The sequence below is a fragment of the Pyrus communis genome, chromosome 4 (genome assembly GCF_963583255.1).
Source record: "Pyrus communis chromosome 4, drPyrComm1.1, whole genome shotgun sequence".
Lineage (NCBI taxonomy): Eukaryota > Viridiplantae > Streptophyta > Magnoliopsida > Rosales > Rosaceae > Pyrus > Pyrus communis.
The window spans coordinates 24,750,621-24,766,270 of NC_084806.1; the positions used below are offsets into that span (position 1 = coordinate 24,750,621).

Genomic DNA, 15,650 nt, shown 5'->3' on the forward strand with positions numbered 1-15,650 from the left:
CTCAAAGAGTAGAACAAACTTTATAGCTGCAGCCAAGGCCAATTTGGCCTGGAAAAGCCCCAATTTCTCTCAAACCTGTTGGAAACCCTAGAAATGGTTGTTTTCCATTCGACTCCAAAATCGTTCCAATGCCCCAACCAATGCTTGGGCTTTGTTCCAGAGCTCAAGGGGAGGCTAATGATGGTGGAGATCGATGGAATTTCATTCAAAAATGGCGGATCACCGTCAATGATGTAGTCGACATCATGCTTCTTCTTTCACGAAATTGAACTCCAATACCCTCAAATTTGAGCTAAGGTGGTAGATAGGGAGTTGTGGAATAGATTTTGTGTGAAGGAATGGTGAATTTCAACTAAAATATGGTGGAAATCGGCCGGAATCAAACCGGGTCACCGCCAAGTACACGAGTCTGCAGGTGATCCCGTTTCTCCCTCCTTTTCTTTTCTCTCTTTTCCCTCCTTTCTTCTCTTTTTGATTGGGCAGCTTCTACCTCTCCCTTCTCCTAATTCGTCCAATCCTCATCTCCTTATTTCTGATAGGGCAGTAGCCCTCTCCACTTCTCTCCTCCGGTTCTCCCTTCTTCTTCCTCCCCGTAGACCCCCTTTCCTTTTCTTTCTCTCTTTCTTTTCCAACCACCCTTAATAATAAATATAATAATAATAATAATAATAATAATAATAATAATATGAAATGAATGAAATAATAAATAACAATCCTTACCAACATACTTTTGGAATACAGTAAGGTAATAGTTCATGCGCGTCATGAACTAGCGATCAACGAAAATCAATACCCTCGCTACTAGGGTATTCTCGTAAATTTGCATTTTAAAATTTATAAAATCGTAAAATTAAGGACGGATTATCACATTTCATTTAAAGGTACAAAAGGAAAGGCCTCATTGATTCTCTTTATGACTGTATCCTACATCCCTCTAATGCTCTATAGTGGTTAGCATGTGTGCTCTCTAATTACATGTTTGGATGCTCTAATCAAAACTTATTTATCTCCAAATAAATTCAAATTCGAGTGCACATAAGAAGTACACTAGTTTTATAAAAAAAAAAATGTAAAATAAAGATAGACAATCACTGTCCGACTCCTGTAATATTATTAATGGAGCAAATTGTTTTAACCAACTTAATTATATGAAAACTTCCGACATCAAGTTGGTCAGGCAACTACATTTTATTATTTGAAGGTAATGCTAGGGAAATTAAATTTTTAAACCAAATATAACTTAAATGTCGATTAACGTATTGGTGACATATCTAAACTGGCTTTCCAACTATAATATCTCGTATGTCCAATCATATCAACGAGGACAGGGAACAAGATGTTCTCAGTGAAAAGACTAGGCACATCAGAAGTTACGTGGCTATATATGATGGTGATTTTTGCATGTCTATTTATATGTTTATTTGACACTGAGTAGTTCCAATCTCATATTCTGTCAAACTCCATCTCCAAAGTACCCTTTTAGGTCCCAGTTGCTGCTGAGTTGCATGGATTCAAATTTCACTACTTCAACTCCGGAGTCACATCCTGAGGCAACGGATTTTCTGTCGCTTGCATGGTGCAACTTTGCAGTGCAAGCTTTCCAACCAGACCAGCAAGATCGATCAGTGGTTCTACTCGATGATCCGATTGACAAGTTTAAGAGCCACAACAAGAGTCCTTGAGCGGTAGGTCAAATTTGTCGCAATTTCAGTTTTTGATATGTCATACCATAAGAAAGTTCACGAGATTGATTTTACAACTCTCAGAATCTAGACAAGATATGGATGATGCAGATCTCAAGCCTCCACCACCATAGAAATCCAATGACGTGAAGGTGAAACATGTATACGATGCATATAAATACATCTCAGCTAATTGAGTATCTTAAAACCAATTATGCTGATAACATACTGTTTTTTTTTTTCCTCTTTAATCGTTTATGTGGATGCAACAAGCCATGCATCCAGAATTGAACTACACCGGCTTTCTTCGGAAAAAATGGGTATGTAGAATTGGCTCGTACGTTCTTGTAAGAAGTTGAGCTGGGACAATTACTTTGGTCATACTTTCTTCTTTTGTGCAGATGTCATGGAAGATAGTGCCATTGGAGAACATGTCGATCAAGAAATGGCTTAAAGACATTAAGCAAAGGCGGAAAGAGGAGCAGAGGCTGCAAAGAGCTGAAGTCCATGTAGCAGTATCAATGGCGGGTGTAGCGGCTGCACTTGTTGCTATTGCAGCTGAAAAATCAGAAAATGATAGGTCAATCACTGCCAAGGAAGCTGCCATCGCTTCTGCAGCCATGCTGGTGGCGGCCCAGTGTGCAAAAGTTGCAGAAGCAATGGGGGCAAGGAAGGGGCAGCTCAACAGTGTAATAGGTTCGGCCATGGATAGCACAAGTGCAAGTGACATCTTAACTCTAACAGCTGCAGCTACGACATGTAAATATCCTATATCCCTTATCCTTGTTCTCTACCTTGGTTTGACATATAGATAACCCACATGTGTGTGGTTTGTGTAATATGGGTATTGAAGAATGCTACGGTTAATTTCTCATGTGCACGTGCGAATCCTAACAAGCGGTGTATTGTGGGCCCACATGCATCAAATGTTAGAAACCGGTAACTAAATATAGCACAGCTCATCTGTACTAGGTATAGACGGTTAAAGATGCACATAAAAGGGGCATCTCAGCCATCCATACCTAACCCAACGACAAAGGAACAACAGTTCTATATAATAATGCCAATAGAAAACCTAGAGTATTTATACTTTAGAAGCACAACATAATTTTTTTTCATTGGTGTCGTTTGAAACATATAGCATTGAAGGGAGCAGCTACATTGAAAGAAAGATCAGGATGCCGCAAGAAGAGACTAAATGGGACTGCACCTGTGATGCCTATCGAGAACAACCCTGACGCTGAGGAGGTCGATTTCGACTTTGACAAGTATAGATCAATGCTTGCAATAGGTTCCCAGCTCACCACCGAAACACCTGACGGTTTGTAATCCTATTTTATACCTTCATTTATTCAGGTTTTTCTTTTGATAAATTAGATGGAATGACGAGTTCATAAATCTCAACTGTTGAACTGATCAAAACTCAATTATATATCGGTGACATATCGATCAAAAACTGATCATTTTAGCAAGTGGAATCTGTATTTCCATCATTCCGACGAACATACCATTTCTTTGTGTAGTGTAATTTTACTGCATCCCGACTCTCCGAATCTCGAATGAGCATGGATTTTGGTTTCGAATTCCTAATTGAATTTGCAAATTGTGTTTGCAGGGAAGTGCAAGGTTAGATTGGTGTCTGTCAACCTCAACAGTGAAGCCAACATCTGCAAGTTACACTTGTTCACTGCTATTTTGTAAATCCATGGAAGTAACTAAAGCCTTAATTAGAGCCTAACCTTCAATTCTTAATTCAACTCTACAGGTTCTTCAAATGAGGAAGCTCAGTCTTTTCAAAAACACGAAGGAAAGTACGTAAATGAAAAATTCGTTACAATGTGAATCGCATCTCACGTGAGATGGTTCGAAAAAGAATCTGAGTCCGAAACTATTTTCCAATTCTAATTGCTTTTCGTTATGACGTAAATAGGTATCATACTGGACATGTACGCAGAGCTGAATAAAGATTCAGAAGCGGGTGAGAATGGTATGGGTTATCTCATCGTGTTAACGACAAGTAGGGGGGGCGTTCAAGCTAGACATGGAAGCCGACTATCAACGGTATAAGACAAGGGCGACAACCATTAACAATACGCTCATGGTCTCTACTTCATTTATGAAATATCATCTTCAATACTACAAGAACTAGTGACCAAAAAAGAACTAGTGTTATGAGCTATATCCCGATGATCATTGTATTGCTGCACCTATGTGCCTATTTGCCCTCTACTTGTAACTATAATCAATTCGCCATTCTGGCTTAAAGCAATCATTTCTGCTAAACAACAAGCTAATGTATTATCAAGGCATAACTACAATGTGATAGCAAATAATTATAGGAACACAAAAGCTTATGTATGATGACGACACAACTATTTGTACGACATTTTCAGACCACATCGCTAAAGGGGTCAAAACTGATATCAATTTTAACCAGGACAGCCTATCCATGCTCACAGGCTTTATCCAGTTGAAAAATCAAGTTTTAACACAACATAGATAGACACACAAAAACGCAGACAAAACAAAGGAAACAAAACATTTAATAAAATCCGGGGTTAATGAATGGAAAAAAATTGTTACATACTAATTGACGATCTGAAGTTGGAATCTGCTGAGGCAGGCATGTATCCAATAAACCCCCATGCTCTGGCCATTCACTCCATTCATCAAGACATAAAGTCAATAAATTCTTCCAGCTCATCATACTGGAGTGGTTCTAGTTGCACATACAATAATCAGTCGCCTGTCAAACCGTACACAACAACTGACGCTTGCAGATCACGGTCCACTTTGAAGTGCGCATGGAAAAACCTTTTTATCTGTCATCATAGGCCAGATATAAGTACAGTGCAACCATGGAAAGCAATTTAAGAAGTAACTTATTTGTATTTAGCATAAATGCAACAATTAAGCACTAAAATTATGAGTTGTAGCATGCACCTTTCTGAAAGAATGTGAAATCAGAAAATCCCTCAACTGTTTTTCTTCCGAATCAAATACTACAATGTGACTAGGTAAAGACCAATTCTTTGCAAGCTCTGATGTAAAACTAACAGGATCCATCATGAATTGGTCTGATTCATCTGGGATTCCTTTTTCTTCACTGTCGACAAAATTTCCAACAAATTATAAATTACAAAACCATTCTCATGAAGAGCTGCAAGAAAGAAAATAATTCCATCCACGTTGCTAAGGATCAAACCTTGGTGAGCAGTCTAGGAATCTCATCGGAAGGTCACGGTGCACCGTAGAGTAGTAAGGTGTAGCGTGGCAAGGCATCAGAAAAAGTATATTTCTCACTTTTCCGTGAAGCACTTCTTTGGATAGATAGTAAGTAACATCCTCAGTTCCTCTCTGTCTAGCATGTTCAAAAGTGTTATCCAAAAGGAAGGATGGAAGTGGAATAGGGACCGTAAAACAACTTAAATGAAAACATTTGAGATAGAAGTCTAGCATTTAAAGCGAGTACTTGCCAAAGAACAATAAAAAGCTACCCAGCCCTTGTGTTTATCAAAAAGCAAAATGAGTACCTGATGAACCAAACTCATATACAGGGCCACTGGAATATTGGTAGCGAGCAAGAAAAAGATGGCCAAATGCATTTTTGCAGGGAATTTGCTATGAATCTTTAATGATTCTTTTCCTTTACCATATGCAGAAACCGATGGTCTTAATGCAGCTAAGGAATGTCCAGAGAATATCAAAGCTATAGGAAGTACAGGCAGAACAAACCTGTAAGGTCAAATTAGAAGAGTATTAATTGTAAACAGAATGAAAGGTCAAAGAACCATATTCAATTGTATAAATTAATAGAAGAGGTACCTGAATTCTTTGTGGCCGAGCACACTATAAAGTCCTAAAACCCATGCAATAAGGCCAGAAAGTTTCCAATTTTTGGATTGTATGATTCCAGCAACAGAAAATGGTAAGAAAGTGAATATCATGACTGTAAATCCCTGAGTGAAGTACCAGTGCCACTTGTGAGTCCCATAATAGTCTCCACCAGCAGAAAGAAAATTGAATCTTATAAAATTAAGAGGTACAAAGACCCATGAGCCGTACATCAAACGATCCAATAAAAATGTAATACCAAGCACCAGGACCCTGAAACATTAGGTCAAAAAGAGTAAAGAGAACAATAATAACGTCAACTCAATTATGCAAAACTACACATTAGCTGACTTGAATGCTTGACCTGCCTCCATAGGAGCTTACACGATTCATTAAGATTTTTAGTCACCCTGCAGTGGTGCTGACGTCTTTCCTAGATGTTCCTTAACTTAATACATGGAGACTACTAAAACGAAAATAAGACATGATTTACAAATTATTTCCATAACCCGGCTAAAACTCATTTCGGAGAATTATATAAGCCCAGAACTGGTTTTAAGTGACAGACATTTCAAGGTATCATTATTGTTTTCATCACCTTTTATCACGTGCATATCAAATTTCAGTAATCACCAATAACCCTACAGCTGCCACTCCTTTGTTTTTATTTTTTTGCGTCTGCATCTATCCAATTGCAGCATTGCAGAGTCATCAACTATAACTCCATGTTACCATTAAAGCCAAACTTCAAAAATTCACAATTCAAGCTTCATTTTCAATTACTAGTCCACTGCCGAAATAAAAGAGAAAACAAACAGGACAAAAATCATTATGAGAATAACCTATGATATAGCTCAGAAGCACCAACAATTCATGATCAAGTTCCTAATATAAGCACTATTTAAAACAAGTACTCAGTGGGAGATGGCTAAATACCTACCCCATAGGAGCCACTTCCAGAAAAATGAATCTCAGTTTATCACATGTCAAAAATAGCTCAAGAAGCCCAACATACAGCCATATGATAGCACTTGTTGGTCTGATAGCACAAGCTAATGCGGCAATAATCAAACCCCACTTCCTTGATTCCAAAGGAAGTTTGCTGGAAGAAGCCCTCATACAGGGCCAGTAGTACAGGCTCACAAGGGTAAGAACAGTCTCCAAACTATTTGATAATGTACGAGTGATGCAGTAAAACATAAACCAATTTGTCAATTGTGAGAACAGCTGGAATTGAGTTAAGTACATACTTTACCAGAAAGAGCCTGATGTTTACAATAGTGTTTTCAGTCAATAATAGTAATTGAAATTGACTATCTGAAATAAACATACAGTTAGACATAACTATTACCATTAAAGGAGTAAAGAACTCCTGTACAAAAGGATACAGCCCATTTAGCAACGCAGTCACCAAAGAGGATGACAGAGAGTTTATACAAGTATAGATCACCAAAGGCAGCTAAAAAAGACTGAAATAGCCGCGGAGCCTTGACCTGCAGAAGATAGAATAAAGATGACAATACGAACTTCAAAAGACAACAAGGAGAAATGGAATTACTTCATGCAGCAGAAGTTTAATGTGATTTGGGGGTGCAAAGTAAGCATAAGGAAATCAAGGGAAACCTTTCTATAACAAATACCAATGCACGTGAAAAAACATTTAAATCACTTAATGACAACAATTCATAATAACTCCTAGAAACCTATGTAGGCAACTATAATGATTCAAAATCAGAATAAGCTAATTTCTCAAGTGATGCATCTGTCCGATGATCATTTTAACTTGTAACAAGTATGAACTTTTATATCCACAAGTCTGCCAAAGATACAGTTCCCAGGAAACCATTCTTCCTTCCCTTGCATATAATATAATAACAGCATTATAGTTTAACTAAGGCATACATTGCCCATAATTATAAAACGATTACCATGAGCCATGGGGTATCAAGACCCAACACTGCAAGAGCTTTGTAAAGGAAGGCAAAGAGAAAAGGATGCAAATAGCTACGAATCCCCTTCTTCCACTCCCACGTCAAATGGCCATACCTGTCATTACACAACAATAAAAATAGAAACCCATTTGAGGATTAGTTATTTACCCTTTTAAATCAAGAATCTTCACTCTTTGCCTTGAAAAAGAAAAGGAGAAATAAGGGGTACCCAAAAGTGATGCGATGTGCAACTTCAAGGGCTTGCCAGTGTTCATCAGGGTTAAAATAGGTCTGAATCAACAGAGCATTTACCATTCGAAAGGCCAAACAGAGTGCAAAGACCTTCCTGGAGGAGCCTAGAAAATCACCTGGCGGGGATTCCTTTTGCTGTGGACCTAATTTCGTAGGAACTGGGTTTTCGGTTTTGACTGATTCTGCTGCTGGTAAGACAGCAGCACTCTGCCTTTGCCTCATTATAAAGATTTATCTTGTCTAAACTGAATTTTTAGTAATTTTAAATTAGAAATGCAAAAGCTTGTCCGAATCAATGAATTTCAAATCTATAAAATTGGCATTCATAGCTTTGAAATTGCATTATTGGATAAACAGGGAATTTAATTCAACTACTCAATTATATAACAGCAACATAAATGAATTTTACAGGGTTCCTCTAATCACTCAAATAAATGAAAATTAATAATTATTACAATAATAATAAAATCAACAAAAATACGAACGGAGATTGATTGAAATATTAAACCCTAAACCCTTTGCAAACAAATGAATATCGTTATTTCACAGAATTTGAACAGAGAGGCTTACTGGCGTCGAACTCAGTGCAGATTCACCGGGTATCAAAGAATCTCAGAGAGAGAGAAAAACTACGCGTTAACGAATGTGAGAGATGAGCTTGTGGAGAGGTCCATGACATCGATCCAGACGGAGACAAGGGTTGGGAGAGGTCAATCATCAACGGCGTCCGCCGTACCTGAAAGACACAAACTGGCCGAGGAAGGGAGAGTAGAGCGGAAGAGTCCCGGAATTTCAAATGGGAAATTGGAATACTAACATATTTTATTTAGCCTACTTTTCTTAAATCTTATAATTTTAACTATTTTTGTTGCAAATAGACTTAAATGCCTTCACAACGAAATAGAGTGCAATGCACCAAATCGGATCTCTACTTTTTTTTATCTGTTGTATCGAGGTTGGCTTTTGAACAAGAAATAGGCTTCTCTCCCGATCTTCTTTGTGAGAATTCCGTGAATCTTTTAATTTTGTCATTTTATCATACATCGTACGGTCAGAAATTATTTTAAATTATATTATTTAAAATTGAACACAATTAGTACCTGACGAAAACTGACCCGCACGATGTACGATAACAGATAGGATTAAAGGATCCTCGGATCCTCACAAAGAGGATCCGTTGAGGATCATATCTCTTCGATTGGGATGAGGATCATTTCCAGATCCTCTTTGTTAGGATTCCGGAGATTACTTTACCATGTCCGTTCATTACATCGGGCAGCCAATTTTCTTCCAGTATTGTTTGTATTTAATTTTAAAATAAAAAATTTAAAATGATTTATAGCACATGATGACAGGTGAACAAATACAATGAAGTGATCCACGATATCCTCACAAAAGGATCTAGATAGTATCCTATTCCCTTCATTTGTTCATGAATTTTTTCTTGTATCAAACTGTCCATTGATTCGGTTGGTCAGTTAAATTGACCAACTTCCTCAAATGCCAAAAAAAAGGTAAAACATTAAACCATTTATTGCCATTGCTTGCACACAAATTAAAATTCCACAGAACCCATTTGCTCAAACTCAACAAACTAGAAAATTTCCAAAATGTGTACACACACATATGCATACATATATGCAAATATAAAATTGAAAACCCAAAATACACACTACAACAATCATCAGAAAAGCTAAGAAAAGAAATTCAAAAAATATCTTAGATGCAGAAAAAACCAACTTTTTCACATTGCCATACAAAATCTGAAAATACCTCAATATAAAACATTAAAAAAAGGTAGTTGGTGTGGCCTATATTAACCAACAAGGTATAGAGAGCTGCAGCAAGAGGGAGTGGAGAAAGTGTACGGCTTTCTCTGTTTGTATTGTAAGGTTTTCAAAGGAATGTGAGTTATAATAAAACCATGATATCGAATATGTTATGAGGATTAATTGGACTTATATTAATAATGAACATATAAGTATTTTAATCATGATAAAATACATGCGAGGGAAATTATTAGAATTAAAGATAATGGAATAAGAATTGGTTACAAACTCTTAAAACTGCAAACACAACTGTTACCACGATAGGAGGAGCAGTTGTAATCTCACGCAAACAATATAACTGCAGTATGGTCTCTCTTCTCAGACATTTATATGTAGTACCCCTATTGAGAGTGAAGCTATTCTGAGTCCTAGAGAAGGGAAGATCACTGCAAAGGTTTTGATACATTAACTTTGCAATTCGTTCAAAAGAGTTTGCGTTGGTTGCCTAACCTCATGGCTAATCCTGCAAGTAATTCTTGCTTCCTTAATTTGTATATTAATACTCCATGTTGACAACAATATAACATATATAAATGTAGTCTACTGATCTGGTTGATCAAGTTCTTAAAGTATCTAAATGCCACCATGTATGAGATGTGTTATTTCCCCTACGCAATATTTTTATTTATAGTAGTAAAGAGGAGAGGAATTACTTATCCTCAGTAAATACAATTCTAGTTGGGAAAGAATAACTGGTAACCAAATATATATAGGATTTACACAATCTCACTTTAATATAATATCTATAACACTCCCTCTTGAGTGTGTAAATACTCAAGTAGATTCATCATCAGGTAGAGTTGAGGAAGTTGACTCATTGGCACTGATCTAGGAACACGCTAGTCTCAGGCAAAGGAACTTGCATATGGAACTAAGTCTCACAAAAACCCAATGGCTATGGTAGAATCCAAGGCGGGACAAAAACCCATAATCTAAGGAAAAGTTAGTGAGAAAGTGCAAAGCCAAATTAAACGTCTACTGGACGTACGTCAAGGATATAACCAACTTAGGATGGGTGCCTTGTCAAAACCTTGTCAAGTAGCAAAAATCCAAAGGAAAAATTGCTCATAATCGTAGGAAAAAAAAAGTATATTAAGATCAAGGGAGTATACTTTGGGATACTCCTCCTGAGTTTGATATAAAAGTTTTTTATTATTATTATTAGGATACATTTTACTTGACCTGTTGTCCAAATTTCATATATTAGTATAGGCAAAAAAAACAGACATTTAATTTTAGAGTCAACGTCGTAACAAAGTTTTTGCTCTCTCATACAGTCATACTTATAAATATTTTATCCTCTTAAAAGTGAGATAAAAACATTAAAAAAAATAAAATTATCAAAGTAATTTAAAAATTCCGAACACATTTAAAAAATTATAATAATTAATTTAAAGTGCGAATACTAATGTTTTTCATTAGGCTCATATTTTGGAGTAAGTAAATGTCACATCCTGGCCCGGGGCGGACCACTTCCCGGGCCCGCTCCACCACCATAGCACGATATTGTCCGCTTTGGGCTTACCATTCCCTCACGGTTTTGTTTTTGGGAACTCACGAGCAACTTCCCAGTGGGTCACCCATCATGGGATTGCTCTAGCCCCCTTCTCGCTTAACTTCGGAGACCCGAAGCCAGTGAACTCCCAAAAGGCCTCGTGTTAAGTAGAGATGGGAATATACATATAAGGATCACTCCCCTAGGTGATGTGGGATGTCACAATCCACCCCCCTTAGGGGCCCGACGTCCTCGTCGGTACACCACAGCCAGGGTTAGGCTCTGATACCAAATTGTCACATCCCGGCCCGGGGCGGACCACTTCCCGGGCCCGCTCCACCACCATAGTACGATATTGTCCGCTTTGGGCTTACCATTCCCTCACGGTTTTGTTTTTGGGAACTCACGAGCAACTTCCCAGTGGGTCACCCATCATGAGATTGCTTTAGCCCCCTTCTCGCTTAACTTCGGAGTTCCTACTGAACCCGAAGCCAGTGAGCTCCCAAAAGGCCTCGTGCTAAGTAGAGATGAGAATATACATATAAGGATCACTCCCCTGGGTGATGTGGGATGTCACAGTAAAACTTGAAAGACAAATGTATTTTTTATTTTGAAGTAATATTTATATGACAATTTGGTATGTATATACTAATTTAATATTATGTTTTTCTTATAATTATTTATTGGTTTAAAATTTACTTTCTTTAACGAATAGTAGGTGGTGTGACGACCTGTCCCGAATTATAATATATTTTATCTTCAAAAGCATGGGAATGACGATTTTGCCCTTGAAACAATGTGTGGTGGTTGTATAAGCGGACTAAGAAAATAATAAAAGGGCCAAGACAATGGACCAATTACCTTATTTCCTATCTCTTGAGATCCAATTAAAATTGTAGGGTTGTTTAGGACCAAATTGGTGGCCCTAAGTTGTAGCCCAATAGAAATTATGGTAACTTAAAATTGCCCAATCTGGACAAGGTCACACACACATACACCACACATGCCCTTCTTCCTTCACACGCTATCTCATTCTCGAACTCTCTCTTTCTTTACAACCTGAGCTCACAGCTCCCAAAATCCTTTCAAAACTTCACAGATCGAGTGTAAGGTTAGCATCATTGTGCTTCTTTCGACCTCACGAGTCGAGCCGTACCCTTGGTTTGAGGAAAAGACTGGTAGAAATCGAGATACCCGAGCTCTGGCAAGGGGTGCAATTTTCTCCGACGTGATCGCGAAGGTTTTAGTTAGTTTTGAGGCTTAGTAAGTTAATTACTCAACTTCCCTGGCAAGTTAGACTAGTTTTGGTTAAGTTTGGATGTCGAAATAAGCTCGGCAGTGGGTATGCAGGAATAGTTGTTTTTCAAGGATTTTTCCAGCCATTTTCTGTTAGATTTTGGAGTTTTAACAGGTATGGATGTGTTCCCCTTGTTGAGAGCTTTAAATCCATATAAATTTCATGAAATTGGGTTCAGAAATGATGAAGATGTTAAGGTTTTAAGCTTTTCCAGTTTCCAATGACATAGTCAGCGGCCGGCGACGAAATCTGGCGAACCACTCGGGAAGAAGGCAAATATTCCGTTAAGTTTGATGGAATATACCTAACGGTGTCAGGTATATTTAGCGGTATATTTCATTATTTAACAGAATATTCTTTAACGGCGTTAAAAACTCCGTCCAATGTGCCAGGCACGTGGCCGCGCGTGTGGTCGTGCCTTGACCGGCGCGTGGAACGTCGGAAAATTATTCTAAAAATATAGGGATGCTCATGGTGTTGAGTAGGCCACGATGGTATATTCAAACACCCCAATTGAGCAATGTATGAGAAGTTATTTCATAGTGATGGTTATGTGCTTTAAAATAACGTTAAATTAGTTATTTCACATATAGGTGAGACGTTTCCAAAGGACAAGCGCAATCAGGCGAGACTTGGGGGTTACGACCCTACTACATACCAGTGAGTGGGCTTTTAGTTATATATACATATATATATATATATATATATGCCTTATGTTTCCCAGAAACCATTTAAATGGTTTTTATGTTTTAAGTACCATGTCGTATGCATTACATATTAGTATATGTTATAATATAGTTATGCATATTACTGCTCGACGTTATGGACGCTCAGGTAAGCTTGAAGTGAGTATATGGTGATAGTTGTGATGGTAGTGTGTATGATTATGATGAATTTATTTTAGTGAATTATATCCTGCACCCCGGTGTTAGTGCTCTGCTCGAGAGTAGGGCCCAGCCTTCACGTGATCATTCACCTCCCGCACCACACGCTCACCTTGGATCCAAGGCAGGTGCCAGCTTGTCGTACAAACCACATTAGGTGGTTCCGACTTGTAGGTGACTTGAGATACTTCGCACAGCCTTCACGTGATCGTAGCACTTGAGCGTACTTATTTACACCTAGCATGTCGTATAGACCACATAGGTGGTTCCGACTCGTGTGCAGGATTTGATTTGATTGTTGAGTTATCGATTCAGCCGTATAGGTGATGTTAGGTGACTCCGGCTGATATGTCACTTTATATAAGTGCAATTCACCTGGCTTACTTATTCATGGTTGAGGTAGTTGTCATGGCATACACAACGTTCGGTTATTCTTGAGTATAGTTTTCATACATGTTTACAGTATTATTTATGGGAAACTTATACGGGTTTTACAGCGAGGGGTTATTACTTTTGAAAAGATAAATGGTTTTGAAAGCTTTGTTTTTCCCACTCACACTTTTTGTTTTGCGCCCCTCCAGGTTCTAGATAGAAGTTCGTGTCGGTGTCTCACGAGGACTTCACGGCGGTTCTAACAGACATACACCAGTGTAGGGTTTCTTTTATGATCTGTATAATTATTACTTAGTCTTCTGGACTGCACGTCGATACCTATGCTCTAGTTGTGTGTGTTTTGCCTCTAATCACTTTCACTCGTACTTATAGGCTAGTCTAAGGTAAGATAATTAGTGGTTTTTATTTATTCGCATTTTCATATCATTACCGCTTCCGCACGGCGCACATGATTACGTCACCCTCTCGTGACGGCCACATGCCTCGATTGAGGTCGGGGTGTGTCAGGTGGGATCATATTATCCGTTAATATTAATAGGTCGAGTTTGGGTTTTATTTAACGAATAATGGGTGGAGTCATATTCTCTATTAATATTAACGAGTTGAGTCTGATCTGATCATATTACCCGTTCATTTTAAAGGGTATTACACGACATGACTCGTTAAGTTATCAAGTATGACATGAAAACAATACGAACATGGAAAACACGACACTATCAACGCCGGCAGACCCACCGTCTCCAAGTTCAAAGTCATCAACCCCATTTGCTTTTTTGCCGCCTTCGATTCTTTTGCCTCGTTCATCATCACCGATCACCGTCTCTAACTTTAAAGTCGGCAACCCTGTTAGGTCTTTTGCTGCCTTTGGTTCTTTTGCCTAGTTCATGATCACTGATCACAAGAGTTGTAAGTCACTATTTCTCTCCTTTATCTCTCATTCTAAATAATAAAGGAGAGAGACTGTTGATTGACGTCCACTTCAGATCGAAATTCGAGATTACACGGCTGACGAAGAGCTGCAAGGTGGTTCTCTAGAAGCTTCCATACAATCTGGTCAGGAAGCCTGACCGGCTAAGGAGGATCATTGTGGTGATGTCGGGCCCCAATCCGAAAATAAGGATGATAATCAAAATAGGGCATGAATAGTATCTTAGTAAAAAAAAATTGTAATATTACAACAAAAGTATGATGAAACTAGAGCCATCTAAAATTTCATTTAGATGTATTTATTTAATACATCTTGAGTTTAAAGAGTTCAACTCTTATAACACTCTCTTAAGATACTAAGACACTTTATTTTAAGTACAACTAGGAACCAACACGCATATGATATGGCTATTCACTTAGAGACGAGTCATCATCCTGTTCCTCAATACCGGTACTTGCAATAACTAATAAGGTGTGAGCATTTTATGCCCAATAGGAACCATATACCCTTCAAGTTCATTTATCACAGTTAATCAAAGTGCCATGCATCAAACAATATGGTAAACTACAAATGATATGACAATCAAAGTGTCATGCATCAAACAATACGGTAAAATACAAATGATATGACAAAGAAGTACCCATGAACTCACTCCCTTCTAATCCCATCTAACCTATATTTATGGCACCCAAATCCGCACGTCTTATACCATGCTTATACCACTTGGTTTCGAACACCATATAATATAAGTTAACTCTCATTCCTCCCTTAACCTCGAATTTTATTAGTAGTTTTAGTTTTATTAATATGGGCCCTTCCCCTGACGCCTAACTATACGTTCAAGCCCCTCCCCCAACGCTTAAACATATATAAGTTTCCAACACTTTGTTTAACCAAAACTTTACACAACCCAACACTTGGCTCTGTATCATGTAATGCAACCTGAGCATTTCAATTTCACAGATACAATTGTAAACCTCAACATATTCAATCCAACAATTTTACATAGCTCAACCACTCATCAAAACATAATAACATTTAACATAGTCGATATATAAAGTACACCAGAGAGGAAACTATCAACCCATAATACAACCATGACAATCAAATGATTACTGTATCAGG

The 15,650-nt window shown here is 38.0% G+C and overlaps 1 protein-coding gene and 1 pseudogene across 1 annotated transcript; one reads left to right on the forward strand and one right to left on the reverse strand.

Moving 5' to 3' along the window:
• The window catches only part of LOC137732867 (uncharacterized), a 24,207-nt pseudogene extending 20,184 nt beyond the window's left edge, over positions 1 to 4,023 (forward strand).
• On the reverse strand, positions 4,020 to 8,559 carry LOC137731283 (mannosyltransferase APTG1). The gene is made up of 10 exons (XM_068470383.1): positions 8,270 to 8,559; positions 7,677 to 7,944; positions 7,445 to 7,562; positions 6,905 to 7,009; positions 6,457 to 6,743; positions 5,508 to 5,789; positions 5,216 to 5,417; positions 4,888 to 5,039; positions 4,626 to 4,788; positions 4,020 to 4,504 (listed from the first exon to the last, which is right to left on the reverse strand). The coding sequence occupies exons 2-10, from the start codon at positions 7,919 to 7,921 to the stop codon at positions 4,421 to 4,423; spliced, it is 1,638 nt and encodes a 545-aa protein (XP_068326484.1). The 5' UTR covers positions 7,922 to 7,944; positions 8,270 to 8,559; the 3' UTR covers positions 4,020 to 4,420.
• Positions 8,560 to 15,650: the final 7,091 nt, after the last annotated feature.

Coding starts and splice junctions, on each gene's coding strand:
- LOC137731283 (XM_068470383.1), bottom strand. CDS start 7,921: ATGAGGCAAAGGCAGAGTGCTGCTGTCTTACCAGCAGCAGAATCAGTC. Junction 7,563..7,676: donor GCACATCGCATCACTTTTGG/GTACCCCTTATT, acceptor GTGTAATGACAG/GTATGGCCATTTGACGTGGG. Junction 5,040..5,215: donor ATATGAGTTTGGTTCATCAG/GTACTCATTTTG, acceptor CATGCTAGACAG/AGAGGAACTGAGGATGTTAC.